The sequence below is a fragment of the Triturus cristatus genome, chromosome 3_2, assembly GCF_964204655.1.
Source record: "Triturus cristatus chromosome 3_2, aTriCri1.1, whole genome shotgun sequence".
Lineage (NCBI taxonomy): Eukaryota > Metazoa > Chordata > Amphibia > Caudata > Salamandridae > Triturus > Triturus cristatus.
The window spans coordinates 15,593,779-15,617,051 of NC_140584.1; the positions used below are offsets into that span (position 1 = coordinate 15,593,779).

Genomic DNA, 23,273 nt, shown 5'->3' on the forward strand with positions numbered 1-23,273 from the left:
GATTTCTACAGAAACCTGAACCACATTCCTAATTCCTCTTTTGTCCCTGTTGACAAGCGCATGTGGTGGTGTGGCAGTATGAGTCCTGCCAGTGACCTGCTCAGTCTCCTGCAAAATGTCCGTCCTGCCCTAACTAACCTACATGCGAAATTCAAATGTCAAAGATGTACTTGTACCATCCTCACTGTCACTTTCTTTTTGGCCAAGATGTCATTAATCAACCACCTCATGTGCAGTTTTTTATCCTCAGGGAACCTGGCCTCCATAGGCATGGAATCTAGTTCAATCCCCAGAAATTACAGCACTGCGCTTGGACCTTGTGTCTTCCCCGGAGCCAGGGGCACACCCAGTGTCCCAATGAGCTCCTAGAACCTTTCCAGCTGCTGCTGGCAGTCCGTCGTACCAGGCTGACCCACCAGGAAAAAGTCAGCAAGGTAGTCTGTCACCGTCTCTTTTCCCGTTTTCCAAGAGAAAACCCATTGCAGGAATTAACTGAACTTTTTGAACAGAGCACATGATACTGAACACCCCATGGGTAAAGCCTTATCCACAAAAATAATCCTGTCCACTTGAATACCCTGCAGCTGAAAATCCTTCGGGTGTACTGGCAGCAACCAGAAGGCGGCCTTGATGTCTCATTTTGCCATCTCGGCCCCTTTGCCTAATCCTTCCACCAGGGCCCTGGCTACATCCACTGAGGAGTGCAACACTAATTTCAGGTCTTCTGAAATGAAATCACTCACTGACCCCCCCTTGTGGACATGACAAATGCTGAATTAAACGATACTGGACTCTCTCCTTTTTTGGCACCACCCCCACAGGAGAAATAATCAGATCCTTTATCGGGCTAACTGAGAATGGCCCCTCCATGCGCCCTTCTTGTTCCTCCGTTTGCAATTTCCCCAAACAACTGATTTGTGAGCCGTCACCGACTTCAGGTTCTCTGCCCAGCTTGCCAACCTCGGGCCCTCGTACCCCAACTTAAAACCTTCCCTGAAACCCGTACTCAGTATTTGAGCATCCTGTTCTTGTGGGTAATGTGCTAGCCAGGCCTTTAAACATTTCAGTTTAATGGGTGTGTGAGCCTTTGGCCATGTGACCATGTGCCCCTCAGCCTCCCTTTACCTCCCATCCCCTGCTGTCCACTATTGGCACTCTGGAGTTGGGAATCCTGCCCCCCTGTTTGGCTCTGCCCTGCATATCCTGCCTGAAACACTGTACCAATGGGTGCCTTCCTTAGCATTTTGAGCATTCATGCCAAAATCTGCAATATTCCCTGGCGCAGGTTCCCTTGTTATAGTCCCAACGCGCCCCTGGTCCTCCCCCTGCTGACTTCGGAGTGTATCCCATCCCCCCTGGGTGGGGCGACTTTGAAAGGGGCGGTAAACTAAAGGCAGCCCACTGGATGTGTATGTTGTCGTCCCGAATTTAACTGCCCCCATTGTCTGTTGATACAAATCCATGTCGATCTCCCCCCAGTTTGTCTCGGGGTCCCATTCTAGTCTGCCTAAGAACTCTTCATAATAGTGTGACCACGTGTAACCCTCGTATGTCAATTGTGCCCTCCTAACTACGTCCATGTATTTAAACAAGGCCACAGACCTATCTGGATATTTCTTGCAGCACACACTTGCGGAAATATAAAAGCCTGCTGTCCACTTCTCTATGGTCATAGGCACTCTGGGAAGTCGTACGAACTCTAGCTCCTTTTCTTTTGATCCCTCCTTGGATCTCAATTCCCAATGTAGGAGCTACAAAATGTCCACGTACTCTCCCTTCCAGATTTATTCTTTCGTAGCTAACATGAGGTGTGCCCCAATGTTTTTGTCGCGCCCATTTACAGCATTTTTGGCAACCTGACTTCCTTACTTTCTTTGCCCTCCGTCACTTGACTTGTCGGCCATCGCTCTTGTCCTGCCCTGTGCCCTTTACGATGCTGAGTCCATCTGTGCATTGTCGCCCATAATCCCCCTTCTTTGCCCTGATCTACCTCCTTTTCCCTCTTCTGCCCTTCTGTACCCACCCCTATGTCCCGTATGTATCGTCCTTTGCATAATTTGATCTCTCTGTCCCATTCGTCCCCTCCAGCATCCGTCGCGGTGGATAACCTCTGCCTTGGGCTAACTGCCCTACCATGCCCCCCTTTCTTACCTGGCGTCAAGGTCGGTGTCCTCAGTGGTGATGGAGCAAGGACTCGTAAAGAAGAGACTTGCTAGGAAGAAATCCTCTCGTTTAACTCACTAACATGTTATTAATTACGTTTTGGGTAAAATTAAAACGCACCACATGAACACGCGGGTTAGTGAAGCTTGCCTATGTGTTTACTAATGCTAATAACATGAACGAAGGACTAAAACTGCTTTTAAGGGGGAAATTGTTACTACGCATGCGTCAACTGCATCTACGCAATATGACAAGCTGTCGCTTGGAGGTAAATTCTGGCGCATGAGCAAAAGGCACTAAAATGGAGTCTTGAAGACTCGCATGTGTGGCACCTGCTTAGCTGAAGCGAAAACGAGCCATTTTACTAATTCTAATGAGGGGAAAGTATTAATAAGTAAATGGGAATAGAGTAGCGATGGGTAGTTGTGAGAAGTTGGCCTGGCATATGCTGGTCACTAGTTATAGTGGCCACCTTGCACCAGTCCAATTCGACTCTTATGGTAGAGAGGTTTAAGACAACCTTTTAAAGAAAGGTATCCTAGTGGTAGCTGTGGAGAGCATCCTTCAGGCTAAGTCTCAGAGCAATGTAAAGCAGCTTGTTTTACCTTATAATCACTTGAATTACCAAATGAAAGGACACCACACAGGTATATATATCAAATATATGTGTATTTATTTCTAGACACACTCTACTAATCTCTTTATGAGATTAGAAGCCAGGTACACATTCAAATGTCAACGTTTCACAATAAATTAAGCACAAATATGGCTGGAGCCCTAGGGGCGTACCAGACCATATACTAAAAAAAATGGTATAAGAATGTTGACTTGCAAAATGACAAGGCCTAGGGCCTGGGGAATCGCTGGGGCTTCACTGCTGCAGTGTTAGCAGGTAAGTAACAGGCCCACGGGAGACGCGTGCAGTGTGTGAACACAGCCACGGGTTCCCTATAGATTATAATAGTGCAAGTCGCGGTTTGATTTTTAAAGTTCTAGGGTACTTCGAGGAAGTCTACAAGCAAGTCACTTACAAGGTAAGTACTTTGAGGGCCAACACACACTAGGGCACTGTAGTGCACGAGTTACCTCACCCAGGGAAGCGGGTGCATAGGTGTCTGTTGGTGTCGGGTCGCGTCGCTGTTTTCTATGGAGACCAAAGAAGACTTGCTGCTTGCGTCGACTGAAGAAGTGTCCGGTGGAATCCAAGCCTGGATTCAAGATGGAGAAGACCTGAAAATTGAAGGGACAGTGTTCAAAGTCACTTGCCAGTGACCGGTGGCCAGGAAGATGGATGACCACGGATGTCAGTTGATTTCAGGTCATCGATGGTGTTTTGACTCGTCGCTCACGAGGTCCAGGAGAGCTCAATGATGACGGAGTGTCCCACGACGTCTGCGGCTGATGGCTGTGTCGGCAACCGGATTAGAGCCAACAAGCCTTTGCAAATGCAAGTCTCGTGTAGACTGAAGAAAGTTGATGGTGCAGACCAGCAAGGTCTGAGGGACTCACCCAGCAAGGGTAAGTGGGGGCAGGCCTGGAGCAACCAGGGAAGCCCTTTGAGTTGATAGGAAATTCTTCGGGGGACCCACTAGCCAACGGGCAAGTGATCGCGAAGACGCCTCTTCAGGAAATGCTTCACAGGAGCCCACTGTCACTCGAGATGGGATAGGCCTCTGATTTTCACTGCAAAACCTGCTGGAGGCTTGGGCCACAAGTGGTCCAAAGCACAAGTCCGTAGGACGTCGTGAAGGGTTGCACTTGACAATAGTGCACGGTCCTCGGGTATTGCTGTCGGTGCTGTGGGAGATGTTGATGCTGGGAGAAATGCTGTGAGATGCGGATGAAGAAGCTGAATGCAGAACCTTCTATCCTAATTTAATTGGGTTAGAGAAGAAGATCGCGGAAGAATCTCGAGGAGGAAGAGAGTGTCAGAGAGGGGTGCGACGCAACCATCAGTATTAGAGAGGTCTACTATCCTGTCCTGAATCCTGTCATGAAGTCTTTGTCACCTGACCTATCCCAGGGGACCCTTACTAGCTCCTTGGCCGGGTGGTTGGTCTTCACACCATTATTGGTAATTATATTTTCTCGTTATTTGCAGATGTTCTTTTCTCTGTGTCCTCTCCTTTCTGAGCATTGATCATTGCGTGAGTCCAAAGTATGTGTTTGATGAATAATTTAATTGAATTTTCTCTCCTAAGAATGATGGTGAATGCACTGTGTATTTGAGATGGTTCACATGAATTTAATTTAGATAAAGGTTTTAAAACTTCCCGAGTCTGTGGTTATTTACTTTAATTGAATAAGATAAAGTTAGTGTTAATCTTCACCATCAACTAGTTCAACTAATGGTCAATCGACCAGAGGAAAGAACTTTTTGATCAGTGAAAGGTTAGTTAAGAGTAAGAAAACTAATCTTGTATTTTGGAAAAATCATTAACTTTTACTCCAGCGGTTTACTCAATTGTGTGTGTTTTTATGGGCCCAGGTGAGTATATGGTATTGGAGTATCTGTTGTTGGTATTCCGCTGGATCAGTTTTCTGGTAGCAGAGTTATGGTTATTATTGACTAGTTTGGTGATGAGTATTGATTATTGATTTATGTTTAACAAAAGAGTTAGCGTCTCTGTAATACTGAGAAGCTACGTCGGGCTGGCAGTACTAAACTAGGGACTATTTTGTATAAAGGTTGAGAGTGAGTGATAGCAAAAGGTTTCCTGGTGAAACTTTGGTCATATTTCCTGGTAAGGGTAACACTGAAGGAGTAACAGGTTCTCTCAAGCTTGAATGAAGGGTAAACAGAGGTTTTTACTCGCAGTAAAAGAGGAGTAATTCTGAAGCTCCAGAATTAATCAGAAATCTATCCTTTGTTTAGTGGAACAGGCAGAGTAGCAAATGTTTCTCTGTAGTTATTAACGAAGAATTTAATGAAAAGTATTAAGAAATACGTTTTTCGTATTACCTTGTGAAGGGAGGGTCAGTAGCCGGAGTTGTACTGACATCACAGAGAGCCGCACTGGGATTGGTTGAAACAGTGGGCGTGAGACAGAAGCAGATTGTAAAGGAGGGGTCAGTAGTAAGGAGTAATAGTGACGTCACAAAAGGCCGCGCTGGCATTGGTCAGACCACGAGCGTGAGCCTGAGCCTGATTGGTTGATTGATAGAAGTCGCGCTAGGATTGGTCTTCGAAAATGTGTATGTTGGATTCTGATTTGACTGCCGGTGTGAGTCGCACTGATAGAAGAGCTCAAGGGTTTGCAGATTATTGTTTTATATATCGTGCATCTAGAATGTATGGAGAAAAGAGAAAAATGTCATTAATAAAGAAAATTAAGAATTTCTTTAAGAAAGATAAACCTGTGTTAACTAGAGAGGGAATTCCTATTCCGCCACCGAAAACCCCTGCTTCCTTTATGATGATAGAGAGAGGATATCATACCTGTGTATGGTTGGAGAATTGGATAGAATACACAAAAGGTGATGGAGTTTTAGCTTTCCCTGAACATGGAACGTTTAATAAGAAAATTCTTCTGAATTTGAGTAAACCCAGAAGTGTGGGATTTTACAGGAGAGGATATTGGGCTGATGTCGAATGTAGACCCAGTGAAAGTGACATTGAAGGAAGGTGCGGTTTATCCAAACACACAACCATACAAATTGAGTCCAGAAGTGAAAGCAGGAGTTACTTCAGAAATTGACCGAATGATTAAACAAGGCATTTTAAAAAAAATAATGAGTAGTCCTTGAAATTCACCAATAAAGGGACTTAAAAAGCCTAGGGGAAAATATAGAATAGTGCAGCATCTGAGAAAAATCAACAAAATTGTAGTTCCTTGTTGCCCTATAGTGCCAAATCCAGCAGTGATTCTTTATCAGATACTCTGGAATGCAGGCTGGTTTACAGTAATTGATTTGTGCCAAGCCTTTTTCTCTATTCCTTTGCACCCAGACAGCCAATATTTGTTCGCATTTAAGTTCAAAGACCGTGTCTTGGCTTGGTGCCGAGTTCCTCAAGGGGATACAGAGAGTCCCTCAATTTTTAATCAAACTCTGAAAAAGTGTCTAGAGAAATTGGTCATGCCCCGAAATTCAGTCCTGGTACAGTATATTGATGACCTACTTATGGCATCAAAATCACAAAAAGATTGAGTCACTGATACGATTGCATTACTGAACCATTTGGCCGACGGAGGACACAAGGTGTTTCCTGAAGAATTGCTGTTTTGTCAACAAGAAGTTAGATATTTAGGCCACAAAATAGAAAGAGGTGTTAGAAAAGTGACCACAGATAGAATAAAGATAATCAGAGAAATGCAACTACATCGAACACAAAGGGGGGTGAGAATGTTTCTCGGAGTAGTTGGGTACTGTAGGCAGTGGATTATCGGGTTTTCCCTGCTGGCAAAACCATTGATTCAGTTAACTCAAAAAAGAGCAAAGGACCCAATTGTTTGGAATGATGAGTGCGTGGAAGCATTTGTAAAATTGCGAAATTGTCTGTGTGAGGCCCCTGTCTTGGGCATGCCTGATTATACGAAATAATTTGCACTGTTCTGTTGTGAGAGAGAAAGTTGTGCACTTTCAGTGTTAGCTCAAAGACATGGATTAAGCCGACATCCAGTGGCATATTTTTCTGCTACTTTGGGTTCTGTGGCTTCAGGTTTACCTGGCTGCTTAAAAGCAGTAGCTGCTACTTGTATGAGTCTGGAGCAGAGTGAATCAATTGTGATGGGACATGCAGTTAAAGTTTACTTCCCACATTCAGTTGAGATTCTTTTAACAAGAACTCGAACACAGCACCTTACCTCTAGTCAGATGACTAAATATGAAAGTGATTCTGGGAGCAGAAAACGTGACAGTAATAAGATGTACGGTAATTAATCCTGCCACATTATTGCCAGACCCATGTTGTGAAGAAGTGAAAGATGAAGTGGATCATGATTGTTTGGATGTGACTGAGATGTGCACCAAGCCCCGTCCCGATATAAAAGTAGAACCCCTGAAAGAGCCAGATCATGAACTATTTGTAGATGGCTCATGCATGAGAACAGAGGGAGGAGGACTCAGTGCAGCGTACGCTGTATGTAAGGTATCGGGGGTCATTGAAGCATCCTGTTTACCGGGAGTCAAGTCTGCACAAGTAGCCAAATTGGTGGCCTTAACAAAGGCATGCAAAATTGGGAAAAATTGGAGAATAACCATATATACGGACAGTCAATATGGTTTCGGGGTTGTGCATGACTTCGGCCAGCTCTGGATGCAGAGGGGATTTCTGACTTCTTCAGGATCTCCTATTAGAAATAGTAACAATGTAAAAGAATTGTTGGAAGCCATACAATTGCCAAAAGAAATACCAGTGGTCAAGTGTGCTGCTCACCAGTCACGAAATGACTATGTGGCAGAAGGTAACAGATATGCTGCCCAAATAGCTCAATATTGTGCAAGAAATAACATGGTGCTCAACAGAAAAATTGGAACAAGTGAAATCAGCTGCCAACTTATGTTTTTCTCAGCTCTAGAGACATGGGATGAGGTTGGGCAATTGCAGGATGAAGTTGAGGTAAGCGAAAAGGAAATCTGGATAAAATCAGGTTGTGAAAGGAGTACAGACGATGATGTATGGGTATACACTGATGGTAGACCAGTCATGCCAGACTGCCTACTCTCTCAAATGGCAAGAATGTATCATGGAGACACTCATGTAGGTAGGGATGCAATGATCAGACTATTCAGACAGAATTGGTACAATCCAAAGTTTAGGGTAGTCGCAGAGAGCCTTTGCCAAAGATGTTTAATTTGTCAGCAGCAAAACCCAGGCAGGAAGACAGTGGTCAGTTGGGGAAAAATTGGGAAAGCAGAAGGACCCTTCACGAGATAGCAGCTTGACTTCATAGAGTTCCCTCCGAGCAATAGAATGAAGTATGTCCTTGTCATAGTATGCCTGTTTTCACAATGGGTGGAAGCATATCCCACTAGGAGAAATGACAGCCTCACAGTTGCTAAGTTATTGTTGAGGGAATTGATTCCTCGTTTTGGTTTCCCAGTCACATTGGAATCAGATAGATGACCTAATTTTAATAATGAAATAATTTGATTAATCTGTGAAGCATTTAATATTGAACAAAAACTGCACTGTGCATATCACCCAGAGGCTTCTGGAGTGGTTGAGCAACTTAATGGCACAATCAACTCAAGGTTAGGGAAAGTGTGTGCATCAACATCACTCAAATGGCCAGATGCATTGCCTCTTGTGTTGATGGGATTCCGAAGTATTCCTGACAGTGAGACAAGCATTTATTCCTGGGCATAAATTAATGAGTATAACTGATGATCTGGTATTGGACTATTGCAAAGGATTGGCTGACCTAGTGCGTTCTGTCTCTCACCAGGTTGGAGAAGACGCAGTTGCCAGGAAGCCAACAAAGGCGCATGATTTGAATCCTGGAGACTGGGTGGTAGTGAAGAAACACGCCAGAAAGTCGTGCCTATCACCCAGGTGGGAAAAACCTTGTCAAGTCATACTGGTCCCTACCACAGCAGTGACGTGTGCAGGTTTACCCAATTGGATTCACGCTAGCCATACCAAAAGAGTTCCAGGCCCTCCTGAAGAACAACAACAACTGAGTTAACCAGTTGAGTAAGCTGAAGGTTGTGAAGTCGAAGAATATAGAGTGATAGATTCTGAAGTAATAGACGAGGAACAACCGAGCACAAGTCAGGAGGTTGAGATACCAGTGATTGACACACCTGGAGTTGTTATTCAAACAAGAAGAAGAACCAGGTTAGAGAGACGGGAAAGTAGTGAGCATTAGATAGGCGTAGAAGAACACGCTCAGGAAGAAGTGAACGAAGCTACTCGAGACCCTGAGCAGGACAAAACAGGGAAAGAAGAACATACTGAAGTGAAGACAAACAGAACTGTTCAAAGACCTGAGCAGGGACAGACTGGAGAAGAAGAACATGTTCAGGCAGCAGAATAACAAATTGCAGTAAGACCTGAACAGGACCAGCTAGAAGAAGAACAACAAGTTCGGGCAGAAAAAGACGATCAATTTGAAATAAGACCCGAGCAGGACCAGAAAGAGTAAGAAGAACAAGTTCAGGCAGAAGAAGATCAACTTGAAATAAGACCTGAACAAGATCAGATAGAAGAACAACAACAACAAACTCAGGCGGATGAAGTAACAAATAGAAGACCTGAACAGGAATAAGTAGAGAGTGATTCAAAACAAGAACAGATTGTGCCTAGACATACTGAAAATAAAAGAACCTTAGAAAAAGACGAAGTGGGTGAAAGTGCAGTTCAAGTTAAAAGGGTCAGAAAATGTGATAACTGGCCGAGTGGAGTGAAAAGACTGAGATAGTATCTGAGAAAGACAAACAAGAGACCAGAGCAGGTGAATGAGGTCACTAGTCAAACTAAGTCTAAACAGTCAACTGAGAAAAACACTCGAAGAAGCCCAAGACTGAAAATATTGCACAATAAATTCAAGGGCCCTGAGTCGACCTATTTAATTTTAGAAGAATTTTAGAATCTAGACTTAAGAGAGGAATCCGAAAAAGTAAATGCTACACAGATTGATGAAAGGAGATTGAGACCACCTTAGAAACGAGAGCTTGAATTCAAAGTGAAGAAAGAAAGAGGAGAAAATATCTTCTCAGATTAAAATGGCGTGAAACAAAGTCACTGAGCAACCAAAACGAAGTTTAGGACGAAGATGTTGTAGAGCCTGCATATGTAGTATCTTATTAGTAATGTCAGTATGGTTATTTCTAACAGTAGAAGTGCCTTTATTAATGATAACAAATAAGAAAAATTATACATTTACTAATGAGAAGACAGCTACTATTATAGGAGATAGAGTTAGAAGCAGCAGATGAGATAGATTTACATCACACAGTAATAGATAATGACACGTCTTTAAATACTTTTACAAAATTGTTATTTCAATATCTAGATACAATGGAGATTAGTGTTTGTTATATCTGTATGAAATTACCAGCATCGGTATCAGAGAGAGTCACATATCACCACTTACCGTTAACATATGGTGTATCATGTAGTGTCTTAGGAAGTCTGTTTTATGCAACTGGTAAACTTCAGTATTATTTTTCAAACTTAGATGTAGTATTTTGAGAGCTTCCTATTCTAAAGAATATGAATCCAGTACTTAGTAGCCAAGATGCACAGTTTATGGGTGAATTTTTCTTAACAATGAAATCAATAGATATAGTCAAGGCACACAAGAATAATTTAACATGTATATTACATGAAGAAGAGAAAATATTTTTGAATTTAGTTGAGAAAAGACAGAATTTCCAAAAGAAATCTGCTGAACAGAAAACCCATGTACCACCATGGGCTGGGAAAGAGGGAATTTGTACAACTGGCAAGGCTCATGCTGCGATGTCCCTGGACTTTGTAAAGAAAGGGAAAACCTGCCTCCATAGATTAAAGACAGATTATAATAAAGTATTTATTGATTCCAGTGACTGTGAACATAACTTCCTAATTTTGGGAGGTTGGGGACTAAAAGGGGGAACTGATCCGGTATTTCCTGGGGTTTACTACGTGTGTGGGAATAATGCTTATTATAAGTTGCCTGCACGGTGGTATGGAAGCTGTTACTTTGGGATAGTATTTCCCAAAAATGTCCATGTAAAAAGAATCACTGGAAACAATGAAAACACTAATGGGCTAACATGGAGAAAGAGAGCTAGTTTTTCAGAAATAGTAGGTGATATATTTGGTGCCTGGATACCTTCAGTGGGAGTCATTCTGAATTCACATAGAATTTGTCAATTGTCAACAGTAGTTGATCGTCTCTCGACTGATACTGCTGGGGGTTTTTGATGATAACTACAGAAATGGTTGCAATTAGGTCTATGGTTTTACAAAATCGACTTGCACTTGATATTTTATTAGCAAAAGAGGGCACAGTCTGTAGAATGCTGAAAGTTCAACATTGTTGCACTTACATTCCTGACAAAAGTAAGGAAATTAGGGGATACATTAAGAATATTACAAAACTTCATGAAAATCTGAAACCACCGGAGGTTGACAGTTTAGGGGAAAGGCTAACAAAAAGCATATCTTCAATAGGGACTTGTTTATCTGATTTAGGGAAAAGTATCTTAGGTCAAGTAATTCTTACAACAGTTGGTATAGTAATAATAGTTTTAGCAATAGTGATTTGTTGCAAATGTTGTAGAAATAAAGGAAGGAAATATTAAAGTGAATGGAAAGGGAAAGAAAAGAAAAAGGGAATACGAGGAAATCCAGATGGAGGAAATGAAAGGGAGGATATACAAAAAGATGAGAGACTTAGAGAACAAAGATGAAAACGAGAAGGAAAAGAAGGAGAATGAGAAATGCCAAAAGTTGGCATCTGGTTAGGGATGGGTAATTTTGTGATGGCTCAAAAATGCCATCAGAGAGGGGATTGATAGAGAAAGGACTCGTAAAGAAGAGACTTGCTCGGAAGAAATCCTATTGTTAAACTCACTAACATGTTATTAATTACGTTTTGTGTAAAACTAATATGCACCAAATGAACACGCGGGTTACTGAAGCTTGCCTATGTGTTTACTAACGCTAATAACATGAAAGAAGGACTAAAACTGCTTTTAAGGGGGAAATCATTACTGCGCATGCGTCAACTGCATCTACACAATATGACGAGCTGTCGCTTGGAGGGAAATTCTGGCGCATGAGCAGAAGGCACTAAAATGGAGTCTTGAAGACTCGCATGTGTGGCACCTGCTTAGCTGAAGCGAAAACAAGCCATTTTACTAATTCTAATGAGGGGAAGTATTATTAAGTAAAGGGGAATAGAGTAGAGATGGGTAGTATACAGTGAAACCATTTATTTTTTTAAGTAATATTTGTCTTTCTGACTTTATCTCTGGTGCGCATTTGGGCCTCTCGTGTATGACTGAAGTAAGCTTAGTCATGTGACAGCTGCGCATGTCCACTGAAAGTGAACCCGGAATGATGAGTCGGAGTTTGAATAAAAGCCAAGGACGCAAAGTATCCTATCCTGAGAACGGACGGTGAAAAATTTAACTGAATGGACCTACATGTTAGATTTTTAACAAATATTGCAAATGGTTTAACTGAAGTAAAGTGACATGTAAGCATGGTGTGATGATCTTCCCCCTTGCCTGACCAATTAGATTTCACAATTTTACGATATTGAAACTTTAGTGGGTGGTACTTGATGAACGAAAGTATAATTGAGATAGCTTTAGTTAGTTAGAGAGACGAAAATTTGCTGAATGGTCGAGAGCTCGGGATGCTGTCGGTGCTATGGGAGATGTTGATGCTGGGAGAGATGCTGTGAGATGCGGATGAAGAAGCTGAATGCAGAACCTTCTATCCAAATTTAATTGGGTTAGAGAAGAAGATCGCGGAAGAATCTCGAGGAGGAAGAGAGTGTCAGAGAGGGGTGTGACGCAACCGTCAGTATTAGAGAGGTCTAATATCCTGTCCTGAATCCTATCCTGAAGTCTTTGTTGCCTGACCTATCTCAGGGAACCCTTACCAGCTCCTTGGCCGGGGGGTTGGTCTTCACACCATTATTGGTAATTATATTTTCTCGTTATTTGCAGATGTTCTTTTCTCTGTGTCCTCTCCTTTCTGAGCATTGATCATTGCGTGAGTCCAAAGTATGTGTTTGATGAATAATTTAATTGAATTTTCTCTCCTAAGAATGATGGTGAATGCACTGTGTATTTGAGATGGTTCACATGAATTTAATTGAGATAAAGGATTTAAAACTTCCCGAGTCTGTGGTTATTTACTTTAATTGAATAAGATAAAGTTAGTGTTAATCTTCACCATCAACTAGTTCAACTAATGGTCCATCAACCAGAGGAAAGAACTTTTTGATCAGTGAAAGGTTAGTCAAGAGTAAGAAAACTAATCTTGTATTGTGGAAATATCATAAACTTTGACTCCAGCGGTTAACTCAATTGTGTGTGTGTTTGTGGGCCCAGGTGAGTATATGGTATTGGAGTATCTGTTGTTGGTATGCCGCTGGATCAGTGGCTCCAACTGCTTAACCAGTCGTGCAGAGGGTTGAGTCGCCGGGGCTTGACCGGGAACCCTGCCTCCTGTCCCGCATCCTGCAGCACACTAGGCACAAAATTACTTGTCCCTCCCCTTTCTTCGTCGACTATTTCCCCCTCCTCCAAACTATCCTCATCATAGTCTAATGGGATGTCCTCCCACTCTCCCTCTTCTTGCACACTGTGTACCCAACCTGTTCCTCGCATCTGGGATACATTTCTCTAGAGTGCTCCCTGTAATCAGCAGGGGCTCCTGCTCCCCCTCCGCCTCGACTTTCAATTTTTGTACGAACACTGTCACAGCTGCCCTAGAGGGCACCTCTGCCCAACTGGGCTGTCGCCCAGACGTGACCCTTTAAGACCTCCACTCATCCTTGCCACCATAGTACCTCGCCGTGGTCCAGCTGGCTGCCCTAAACCGTGCTTTCACTTGCTCCCGGTATCGTGGTGCCGCATGCGACTCACTCGAGGTATGCGCCTCCCACGCTCGTTGATCCTGAGAGGAAAATGGAAGGTCCAGCAGGCCGTGGTTGGTATCCCTATCTGTCCCTGCCTGCCCTTGGTCTGGGCACCACTGCAAATACCCCGCTTGACCTGAACCACCTGAGGGTCCCTGACTAAACCCCCTACATCCCCCACCCCCACCTGACTGACCCCGCCCCTGCCCGATCCCACCGAGTGTCCCCCTTATCCGGGCCCACCTCCCTCCTGTCCCCCTGTCGCCCATATACCCTGGCCGGCTGGCGTCTCTCCCCCCCCCCCCGGACCTCCCCTCATTCCATTCTAGCAGTGAAGCTAGCCTTCTCCCTGCCAAGCTAGAAACCTTTTACTCACCCCCTCCCCCCCTCCCTGGTGCTCATCTACCCCCTGGGGTCCCCTGTGCCCACCCCCCCCCCCGACAGACCATTTGTTCTTCAACCTCCAGGAGGCACTGTCTAACCCCCCTCTAATTTCCAGAGTCGTTACTGCCTCAACTCTGGACCCCAACTCCCCTCCTCCTCTCTTTCAAGGACCACCTGGGGCTCCCCAGCCTCCCTCAGCTGGGTGTCCCCGTGCCTGCCAACCCTCCTTTTCTTACCTGGACCCCCGGCCCCCTCCCCGCCTCTTGCTCTCTCTCCTCATGCAAGGCCCTCTGAGACTCCCCCCAAAAATCCTCTTCTGGCCCTCTTGCTTGCCAGCACCCCCCAGGGGTCCATGCCCCCCCCGCACCCAAGATGTTGGACCCCTCTTTGGGCCCTCATGGCGCCTATGTTCGGGAACCGCTACTCCGTTCCCCTCCACCAATGGAAGGGGGGGCGCCTTGCATCGCTCCTCCCCTTTTTCCCCCGCTCTGCAGTCCCTGCCACGCACCTGCACTGCTTTTTCCTGGGCTCCGGTCCGCGGAGGGGAACATGCTAGCACCGCCACGCCCCCAGCCACGCGACGCGGTGGCCGGGTTGCCTTCTCAGCATGGCCTTGGACGAGTTCCATGCGGCTGGCCTCCGCCAGGAGTCTCATCGCCTCCTGAACTCGCACGAACCATACTGCCATCACGTCAATTATATTGTACCTCGAACTGCCTAACTAACTTAAACTGCCTAACTAACATAAACTGCCTAACTAACTTAAACTGCCGAAAAACCTTTCCCTGCACTGAACGGTCGCTGTGTCACCTTCCAAAATGGTGACACGCATCCCGAAACGGCTGGCTAAGTACCCCCGCCTGGTGCCCAATTGGAGCCCAAAGAGAGCCCAATTGGGCCCGGACTGCACCACTCGGCCCAAAAACCCCAGGCTGCAAGCCTCGCTACGGTCGCCCGCCCCGCCAAGGCCCCATTCTACCCCGCTACCTGGAATTGCCTCCATGAGGAGTTTGGCAAGCAAGCCTACCTAAAGGGCTTCAGATATGATATTCAGGCAAACCCTGCCTTTCCTAAGGGGCAGAATACAGCCAGGCCTCTAGAGCTCAGGGTGAGGGGTGCTCCCATTTACCTCAAGAGGCTTGTACATTCGTATTAAACTCGTTTAATTAAAATGTTAGCGCAGCTTTTGTAGAGGGAGGGGCATACTTTTGTGTTTTACCACTTCCCACTGCCTTGAACAGCCAGGAGCAGTTCAGTCCACAAGTCACATCTTTCATAGCTCATGTGTGCCCAAGGGCACGGAGCTTTTGAACGCTAAAGCGAGACTTTTAAACGTACTTCACGGTTTTCATATATCCCCATATACTGCCAGAAACACTAGCCAAAGTGTGATTTGCCTACATCGCAGCAAATTCGTGATCTTTTTCGGAAGCAGAATATTGCCACGAATTTATGTTATTGCCAGTAAGAGGAGACTCTTCCCACAAGGACCTCCAGGTCTCACACTTTTCCTGTGCTGCTGAGGAAGGGTACATGTGTGTCGGGTATCTCCGCAAAGGTCCAACTTTTCCCAGTGTGCGGAAACGGAACCAGTCTTGGGTTGGAAAGGACGCAATTAAATTTCCCCCGCTCTCGCCTCTCCGCCGTCTCTCTGAATACATACAGCTGCCATGTGGGAACATTAAAGAGACAGGCCGGGGCCAGGGGGAGGGAGAGAGCGCCGGGGAGTGAGAGGTTAGCCGACATTTATTTTAATTGAGTTCCAGTCTTTGTGGCCCTCGGCACAGGGGGCCCTGACCCCGGCTAGCTGCATCCAGATGTGCCGTTCCCCGGGGACAGCGGCAGACCCCTGGATTGTAGGAAGTCAGACAGAGGTGGGGGGGACCATCACCCCCACATCCCCATTCCCACTCTCCACGTATATACCGTGGCTGGATACAGAGCTGAAAGCCCTCCTGGATTTCAGCAGGCCGGGCCCCTGGTCTGATCACGTTCTGCCCCGTCTACATCTGCTCTGCAAATTAGACTTGAATTGATGAGGCTAATTTCAAGGGGCCACAAGAAGGGGGAGACAGAATGATGGGAAAATAGAGTGCGCGGGAGAAGAGGAATAAAAAACACCGAGGGAAAGTAACCTCGAAAATGTGAAGGCGGGAAAAGAAGTGAAAAAAATGAGGTAGAGGAGGAAAAGAAAAAAGGGAGGCATAGGAGGAAAGAGGGGGGAGAAAGTGTGACTGAGAAGGTGGTGGCAAAGGGAGGCGAGCTTCTTCAATGATGGAATGCGTGAGAGATGAAGAGACGAAAGTAAAGGCGGAAGAACGTACAGTAAAAGAGAAAAGGATAGAAAACGGTGAAATGCAGGATTAAGTCCGATTTCGGGAAAACGACACTATGGGAAGAGAACAAGCGCGGTGAAGCGGAAGATAGAAGTGGCAGTATGAGATCTGAGAAAGAAGGAGGAAGGTACTGAGGAGGTATATGAAAGTGTGGGGGGACCCAGGGAAAGAAAGAGGAGGAGACAATAATGTTATAATACAGCGAGTGCCAGTGAGGAAGGAGGAGAATGAGGGAGAGAAATAGTAACTGATATGCGTCTGAGAGGAGTGGAGAACGGAAGGGAAGCAATTATATAGAGAGTTGGAGAGGTGGGGGAGGGAAGCAGAGGGAGGTAGGGGGAGAAGGAAGAAGAGTGAAAGATACGAGAGATGCAGACAGCAAGAACGGGAGAAAGAGTACAGACATAGCGACGGAGAAGTGGGAATGGGAGACTCAGACGACAGGAGAAAGTGGAGCGACGAAGCAAGGATGGAATGAGAAAACAAGCAAAAGAGGAGAAAAATCTCCCGTGGAAAGGACCCAGGCGAACATATACTCTACCTAGAAGGCCCTTGTGGGGAATAAAACATCTCGCACGCTCCCAGGTCGACTGTGGGGTTCACGGGAGCTGTGCTTCCGCCATCATTCATTCACTCGATGTTTTGTGGGCCTTAGACTGCTGTGTAACTGGGCGAAACTGGAAAAAAAGGCGGATTCTTGATATTACCTGAGGCCCCAGAACTCCCTGATGAGGCTGGACGAACCCACTCTGGAGAAGGTAACGGTGCCTGCTGCTTGCGAACACGCACTCGGGGATTTAAAGCACCGAATTAAATACACCCATTTTGTTCTGAGTTTTAAGGGGCGACTTTTCACTTATAGTTTTTTTCGTATTTTTTGATTTGCCTCGTCATGTTAATTTTGAGTGGGTGGGGGTAGGTTAACTTGCCACTATATGAATGCGCCAAAATACACGCTTAACATACATTTTACATGGAATGGAAACACACCTGTCTGTCTTGTAAATAGAACGTTAATTGATTTCATAGATTGTGAAGCCTTTTCACTGAAAAATATATCAGAACTAGATAGTATATGCAAACCAAAGAGCATATGTTTGGCAAAAGAACCGTAACCTTTAGCTACGATCTGGACATAGCCTTGTCTTTCAAGTTCAAAATGTGATAAACACTATACAAGTGAGATGGAAGTTGGCTGTATATAAAATCACGGCCGCTTCGAAATTACGTATGGCCATCTGCAACCTGTATCCACACACTGCAGCGTTGTCGGCCAATGAGCTGTACACAATTATATTTGTGGTGGGAAAGTTGTCGACTCTAAGTCTCACAAGAAAACAATTTGATAAGCAACTGGTATTAACCAAAACATATTCTGCTGCATATTTGAAAATAAAATATATTACTTTTTTTTAGATGTGTATGTATAAGAGTAAAACGAAAAGCAAACGTAAGGATAGCAATACGAACGATAACAATAATAACACTAATATTACTATGAATAGTAAAAGTTCTACTACTATCACCACAAATACTACTACTCCTACAACTAACAATATTAATACTTAATAATAATAAAACAGTAATACGCTTCGAGGCGTAGAACCCTAGTTTCAATGTGCTACAAATCCCAATTTTAACTTGTGAAATAATGTAAGCCTGCGATTTTCTGCATTGCTTAAAACGTCAGATATTAAACCCAAGAGGGTTTAATGTAATGTTCAAGAGTGACACAAGTCACAACATTCCAGTCTTTTACTGGAAAATCATCAGTGGAGAAATCTGTGGGACGCGACGGAGTGTGTGACTCAGGCGCTGCAGCTGAGCCAGTAACTATTGCAAAATATGTGCATTAAAGACTGAACGTTCAACGCACACACTTCCTGCTCGGGCATCCTGCAGAGACATCCTCGGAAAGGGCACACGGCGCCCGGGAGGGATGCCGAAGGCTTCCATTGTGTTGCGCCCCTTATCTGCAGAGAACACGTATCCTGTGCGCGGACGGGTCCGAGGGGCTTTAAGGCAGGACCAGGCTGCTTCCTCCTTCGCATCGCCAGTGACTTCACTTCCCAAATTTAGCCGAGAGAGGGAGAAAAAACACAGGCCTATCCGGTTAACTGTCTTCTGCCCTTTCTGTGTCACGAGAGGGAGACAGGGGACCAGGACCACACTGGAAGGGGCTGCTGTTCTCCCCCAGGGTGACCCAATGTGGGACCAACTGACTGACTCCTCCAGATGGACGGGACCATTAAGGTGAGAGCGTGCGGGGGCTGTGGTTGAGGTGGGTTAATGGCCCCTGCTCTCTAGGAGAAGGGCCAGGAGGGAGGGGCTGCAGCTGTACCGCGACACAAGGTGGGGGCATCACCGTGGCACCTTCATGTGGCTAGAGGGTCGACCTCGAAGCTGGGGAAGCGGGTATGAGTCTCGGCAGGGACGCCCAACATCCAGTGATTCTGGGCAAATCACTTAATCTCCACGGGTCTAACAAAATGAATGCGTCCGTCTCTAATGCAACTGGTGCTCATGCAAAAAGTTCTGATACCTTCGGGTCAAGTTTGCCCTATTAAAAACTCAAAAAGATCACTTAATTTGAGGGTGCCTGGAGTCTCTAGTAAAGGTGGAACGGAGTAAGCGCCCACCGTCCTCTATCAGGCGCGTCACATTTGATTGTTAGGGGAGCTCTCTGCTTCCCAGCGCTGAGAGGTGCTTAGATCCATGTAGTGGCGGCACACATACGTGGCTTCATGCTGTTTCAACGTCTTCAATTTAGCTGTCTCTCTCAGGGCTCTGTCTGAAACTTGGTATTCGTTTAAAGTTGTGATCAATACTCGTTGTTTCTAAGCGCTTTGTGTTTTCATGCCTACATCTTTGTAGCGAATTTCCACACCGTTGTTTCTAAGCGCTTTGTGTTTTCATGCCTACATCTTTGTAGCGCATTTCCACACCAGCCAGTAGAATAGTTGACAGTTAAATGCGCCTGCTACAGGCATATGTGAATAATGTGTGAACGTTAAAACAGAGGCCGGGTCTGCGGTGCTCCTATGAGCTCTCCTCTTATCGAGATTTAAGCTATCAGACAAGGAACCGATGCCAAAGAAATACATGGTTTTGCCCAGGGCCACACTGTTTGACCGAGTGAAAACGCCGGAGTTCTGTTATGCCGACATCTGTGAGCAATAGAGCTGGAAATTGTTTGCAGCATAATTTCGGTCGAGCTGAATTTGATATTTAACTTGTATTGCTTTGGGGACGATTAAGAGTGAGAGAATCTAAAAAAAACAAGTATAAACACATTTTTCTAACTAAAGCAGGGAATTGGCATTTCAAACCAGGTATCCTGTTTTAATTCCCTGACACCAAGCCACCAGACCACGTCTCCTGTGCCATGGATAATTAACCAGCAAGAGTGAGATTGATAGAGGTAATAATTTCACCTCCCATTCAAAAACAACAGGATTCCATTGGGCACGCGCTCCGACGCTAACCGGTGGACAGAGCACAGCTGCTTGCTACGTTTCCATTCCTCAAGTGGTACTCCGCCTCTTTGCCCGCACATAAACTGCCTGGTCAGGGTGAAAATACAAGGCTCTTCACAGGGATGCTTCTTTTAAGTTTCATTATTGTTTCACTCTTTCGCCCACTGCAGTTGGCCACATCGCCTGTCGACATAGAATGGAACAGCATTGCAGTGGTGCGTGCTCCCCTGCTAGACAGGATGTAAGTGATACTTGTATAGCGCACTACTGACCTGCAAGGGTCTCAAGGCGCTTGTACGAATACCGCTGTGGAACCCATGCTGGCTTTCCCTGTGAGGCGTCCACTCCTGGGCACCCCAAGGTGAAGGCCAGGCATCCTTAGCGTTGTGGGGGCCCGTTGTGGAGATTAAGCAAGCTATTGCCCAGAGTGGGACTCCATGATTGGAATAGGCACCGAGGCGAGAATTATCAGGTCCGTGGAATTTTTGAGCCCAAGACCCGCCGAGGCGGGGAATTGAACCCTGGTCCCGGGCTAGACCTGTGCATCAGGGTCTGCCGCTCTAATCATTGAGCCACACTTCTTCACTTGTTTAGGTTGAGAGCGCCTACTCCACCCCCTACCCCACTCCACCCAGTTTATTGCCCATGGCGTCAGGAGGTGAGGCCAAAAGGGTAAGAGGTCGGGGGAGGGAGGCCTGGCACACTTTGTTTTCAAGATTTTAATTGTACAGATTTTAAGACTGTCTTTAAAAAACAAAACAAAAAAACTCGATTTTTCTAAAACCGCAATTATTACCTGTAAAAACTATTACTTTGCACTGACCTCCATCCCACATGCGTAGTGCTACTGATAACTGGCAAACTTATCTCTTGCAATCTGCCATTCGTATGGCATTGGCACGCAAGAAACCAGTTTATCAATGGGTGGAAACCTTTGGGTACCTGCTTGTGAACGGGCCAGAGTTAGGGCCAGGGTGTGACGTGGGTGTAGAGAGGAGTGGGTCCCTTCCCATCAGAAGGCCACAGGACTGGTGTCCCGGAAAAAGGGGCCGCGATTCACACCGGGCCATAGAGAGTATTTTAAACATCCCATGCTCCCCTAGAACATGCCTCCCCTGTAGCTCCCCTGCTGTGCTCATCCACACCTATCTTTCACAGCATTTCATTGCCATCCCACTCCTCTATTTTTGTTCTTTTCCGATAACAGTTTCAGCCTTCTTCTCTCTGCCCCCGGGGCGGGCTCTCACTGTTCTCCAGAACAAGCCTCTTTCCATCCCTCTGTCTCGCCTTCCATCGCCACGGGCCACCCTCCGTCTCCTCACTCTAGCCGCTCCCTCCAGGGGGGCTGTGAAGTCGGTGACGGCTCCGGGCCCTGATGAGACTCCTTGATCTGACAGAGAGAGAGATACAGGCACCGGGGGCCGCCCCTTTTCAGCTGAACTCCTTTGATGAAGCCCGGAAGTGCAGCACGTGGCCGCGCAAGATACGGCTGAAAGCAGCAGGGGGCGCATGATATCTGGGCGGAGAGGTGGGATTAGAGGTGGTATGAGTGAAAACGACCCCACGCCACGGGCCAGCTCTGCTGGGAAAACCCACAACCACAGCCCAAATGCTGCACGCCTGTCGATCTCGCGCCATGCATTACCGCAGTAAAGTTAAGAGCTGAGTATTTTTGTACTTCGAGTGTTGGTTTACGTCCTGTTAATGTTCCCCTAATCAACAGTTATATCTCACCTCCCAGTCTCAACACACTTTATATTATTGTTACGCTGCCATGAAAAGCATACTGTGAGAAAGGAGGCACACAAAAAATTGTTAGCTCTATGAGAAGCCAATAATTAGGAAAAATTGAATAAATAAATAGGTAAAAATGAAGACCATCCAAACAAGACTATTAATGGAATGAATTAAAACGGAAAGAAAGGCAAAATTGATCAGGGAGAACGCAAAAAGTAGAAAGTGAGGAGAGAGTAAGAAAATCAAGGAAGGGAAGATAGGTACACAGAAAACCCAATGAAATAAGAAAAGGAAAACAGGGAATAACGAAAAGGAGACAAAGTAAGAGAACAGAGCGAGGGAAACACAATGAGAAAGAGGGGGGAAAAAAAAGAGAAGCGCATTTTGTTACAAGAATAAAGAAAGTGAAGGGATAACATTTTTCTGAAACTGAAGAGGAGCGGATAAAAATAAATTACAGTCGAAAACTGACTAGATCTCCAATAATGTTAAACGATAACGGGTTAAAAAAGTAAAATAGCAACGTTTGTTCCAGCAGCACAATTGTACCTCACGATGTAGTTTTTGGAGTGCTATGGAAGCGCGTGGTAATACTTAAATTCATAAAACAAGATTTTTTTTGTATGCATCGCCAGATGCGTTCAGAGATATAAATTCACTTCTGTTTCTATTATAAGGCCTGGTCACGTGGCAAGGGCTGTCACCTCCTGGCACCCTAGCACTAGAATCACCGCAGGGCCCTTAGGGCTTGATCGTCTGAGGAGGGCTATCCACCCCAAGCAGTGACATCAGTAGTAGGCGTTAGGGTTTGCTCACAGGAGGAGAGCTATCCACCCCTTCCCTAGCAGTGATACCACTAGAAGGCCTTACAGTTTGACTCATCAATGCAGATCTCTAATTCTCGCATCCTTTGCGAAAACAGTTTCTCACCCAGATACACAATCAGTCAGCACATAAAACCTGGACTCCAGATATAAACTGATCAGAAACATGATAATGGGATCCGCAGATCCAATCCCTTTCTCTCCCACCACTCACCCTTCACACATTTAAGTGCTGCGTCCAAAGGCAAGGTAAGAACACCTCTTGCTCAGTCAGGCACTACCCGAAAACCTTTCCACATACACTCAAAAGAAAGACAACAAAGTTCCAACCACACACTCCACACAGTCAATTGTGCAACCCATTCGGATAAGCGCTTCAGCATCCTATGGGGCTTATTTACAAGTCCCTTGTGCCACCTCCGGTGTACGCCCCGATGTGCAGGTGGTAAGCACTATATAAATACAACAATACAATAAACATACAGCATCTCTGTACATGGGATTCACCAGGTGTTGGAGGCCCACTGAAAGCTCAGAGCTATAGAGAGCGATTATTGCTTTACGTTAGAGGTATATGTATAGCACACACTCTGCCACAGGTGAGACAATATAGCGCAGTCGACAGTCTGGGTGTCTTTCCAACATGGCTCTGATGTTTCTATATATTTTTTGACTTTACAAGGGGCTACGATTCCTCTTTCAATGACCTCAGATGGCTGAGTTGTGACTCTCTGCACAATAGTCTTCATTCTTGATTCCTATTCTGGCCAGAGTTCAATTGAAAGCAAGTCTGACAAGCTGTGTACTTAGACGTTGTTTGAACCC

At 45.5% G+C, this 23,273-nt stretch overlaps 1 protein-coding gene across 3 annotated transcripts in view; it reads left to right on the forward strand.

Moving 5' to 3' along the window:
• Positions 1-16,736: 16,736 nt before the first annotated feature.
• Positions 16,737-23,273, forward strand: part of FLI1 (Fli-1 proto-oncogene, ETS transcription factor) — a 555,431-nt gene continuing 548,894 nt past the window's right edge. For 2 of the 3 annotated variants that reach the window (XM_085647183.1, XM_085647185.1), the window contains exon 1: positions 16,737-17,169. In XM_085647183.1, coding sequence (XP_085503309.1) covers positions 17,140-17,169 — 30 coding nt within the window. In that variant the 5' untranslated portion in view covers positions 16,737-17,139. Of the gene's footprint in view, positions 17,170-18,328; positions 18,665-23,273 lie in introns of those variants that run through there. The other variant, XM_085647184.1, reaches the window with a different exon arrangement.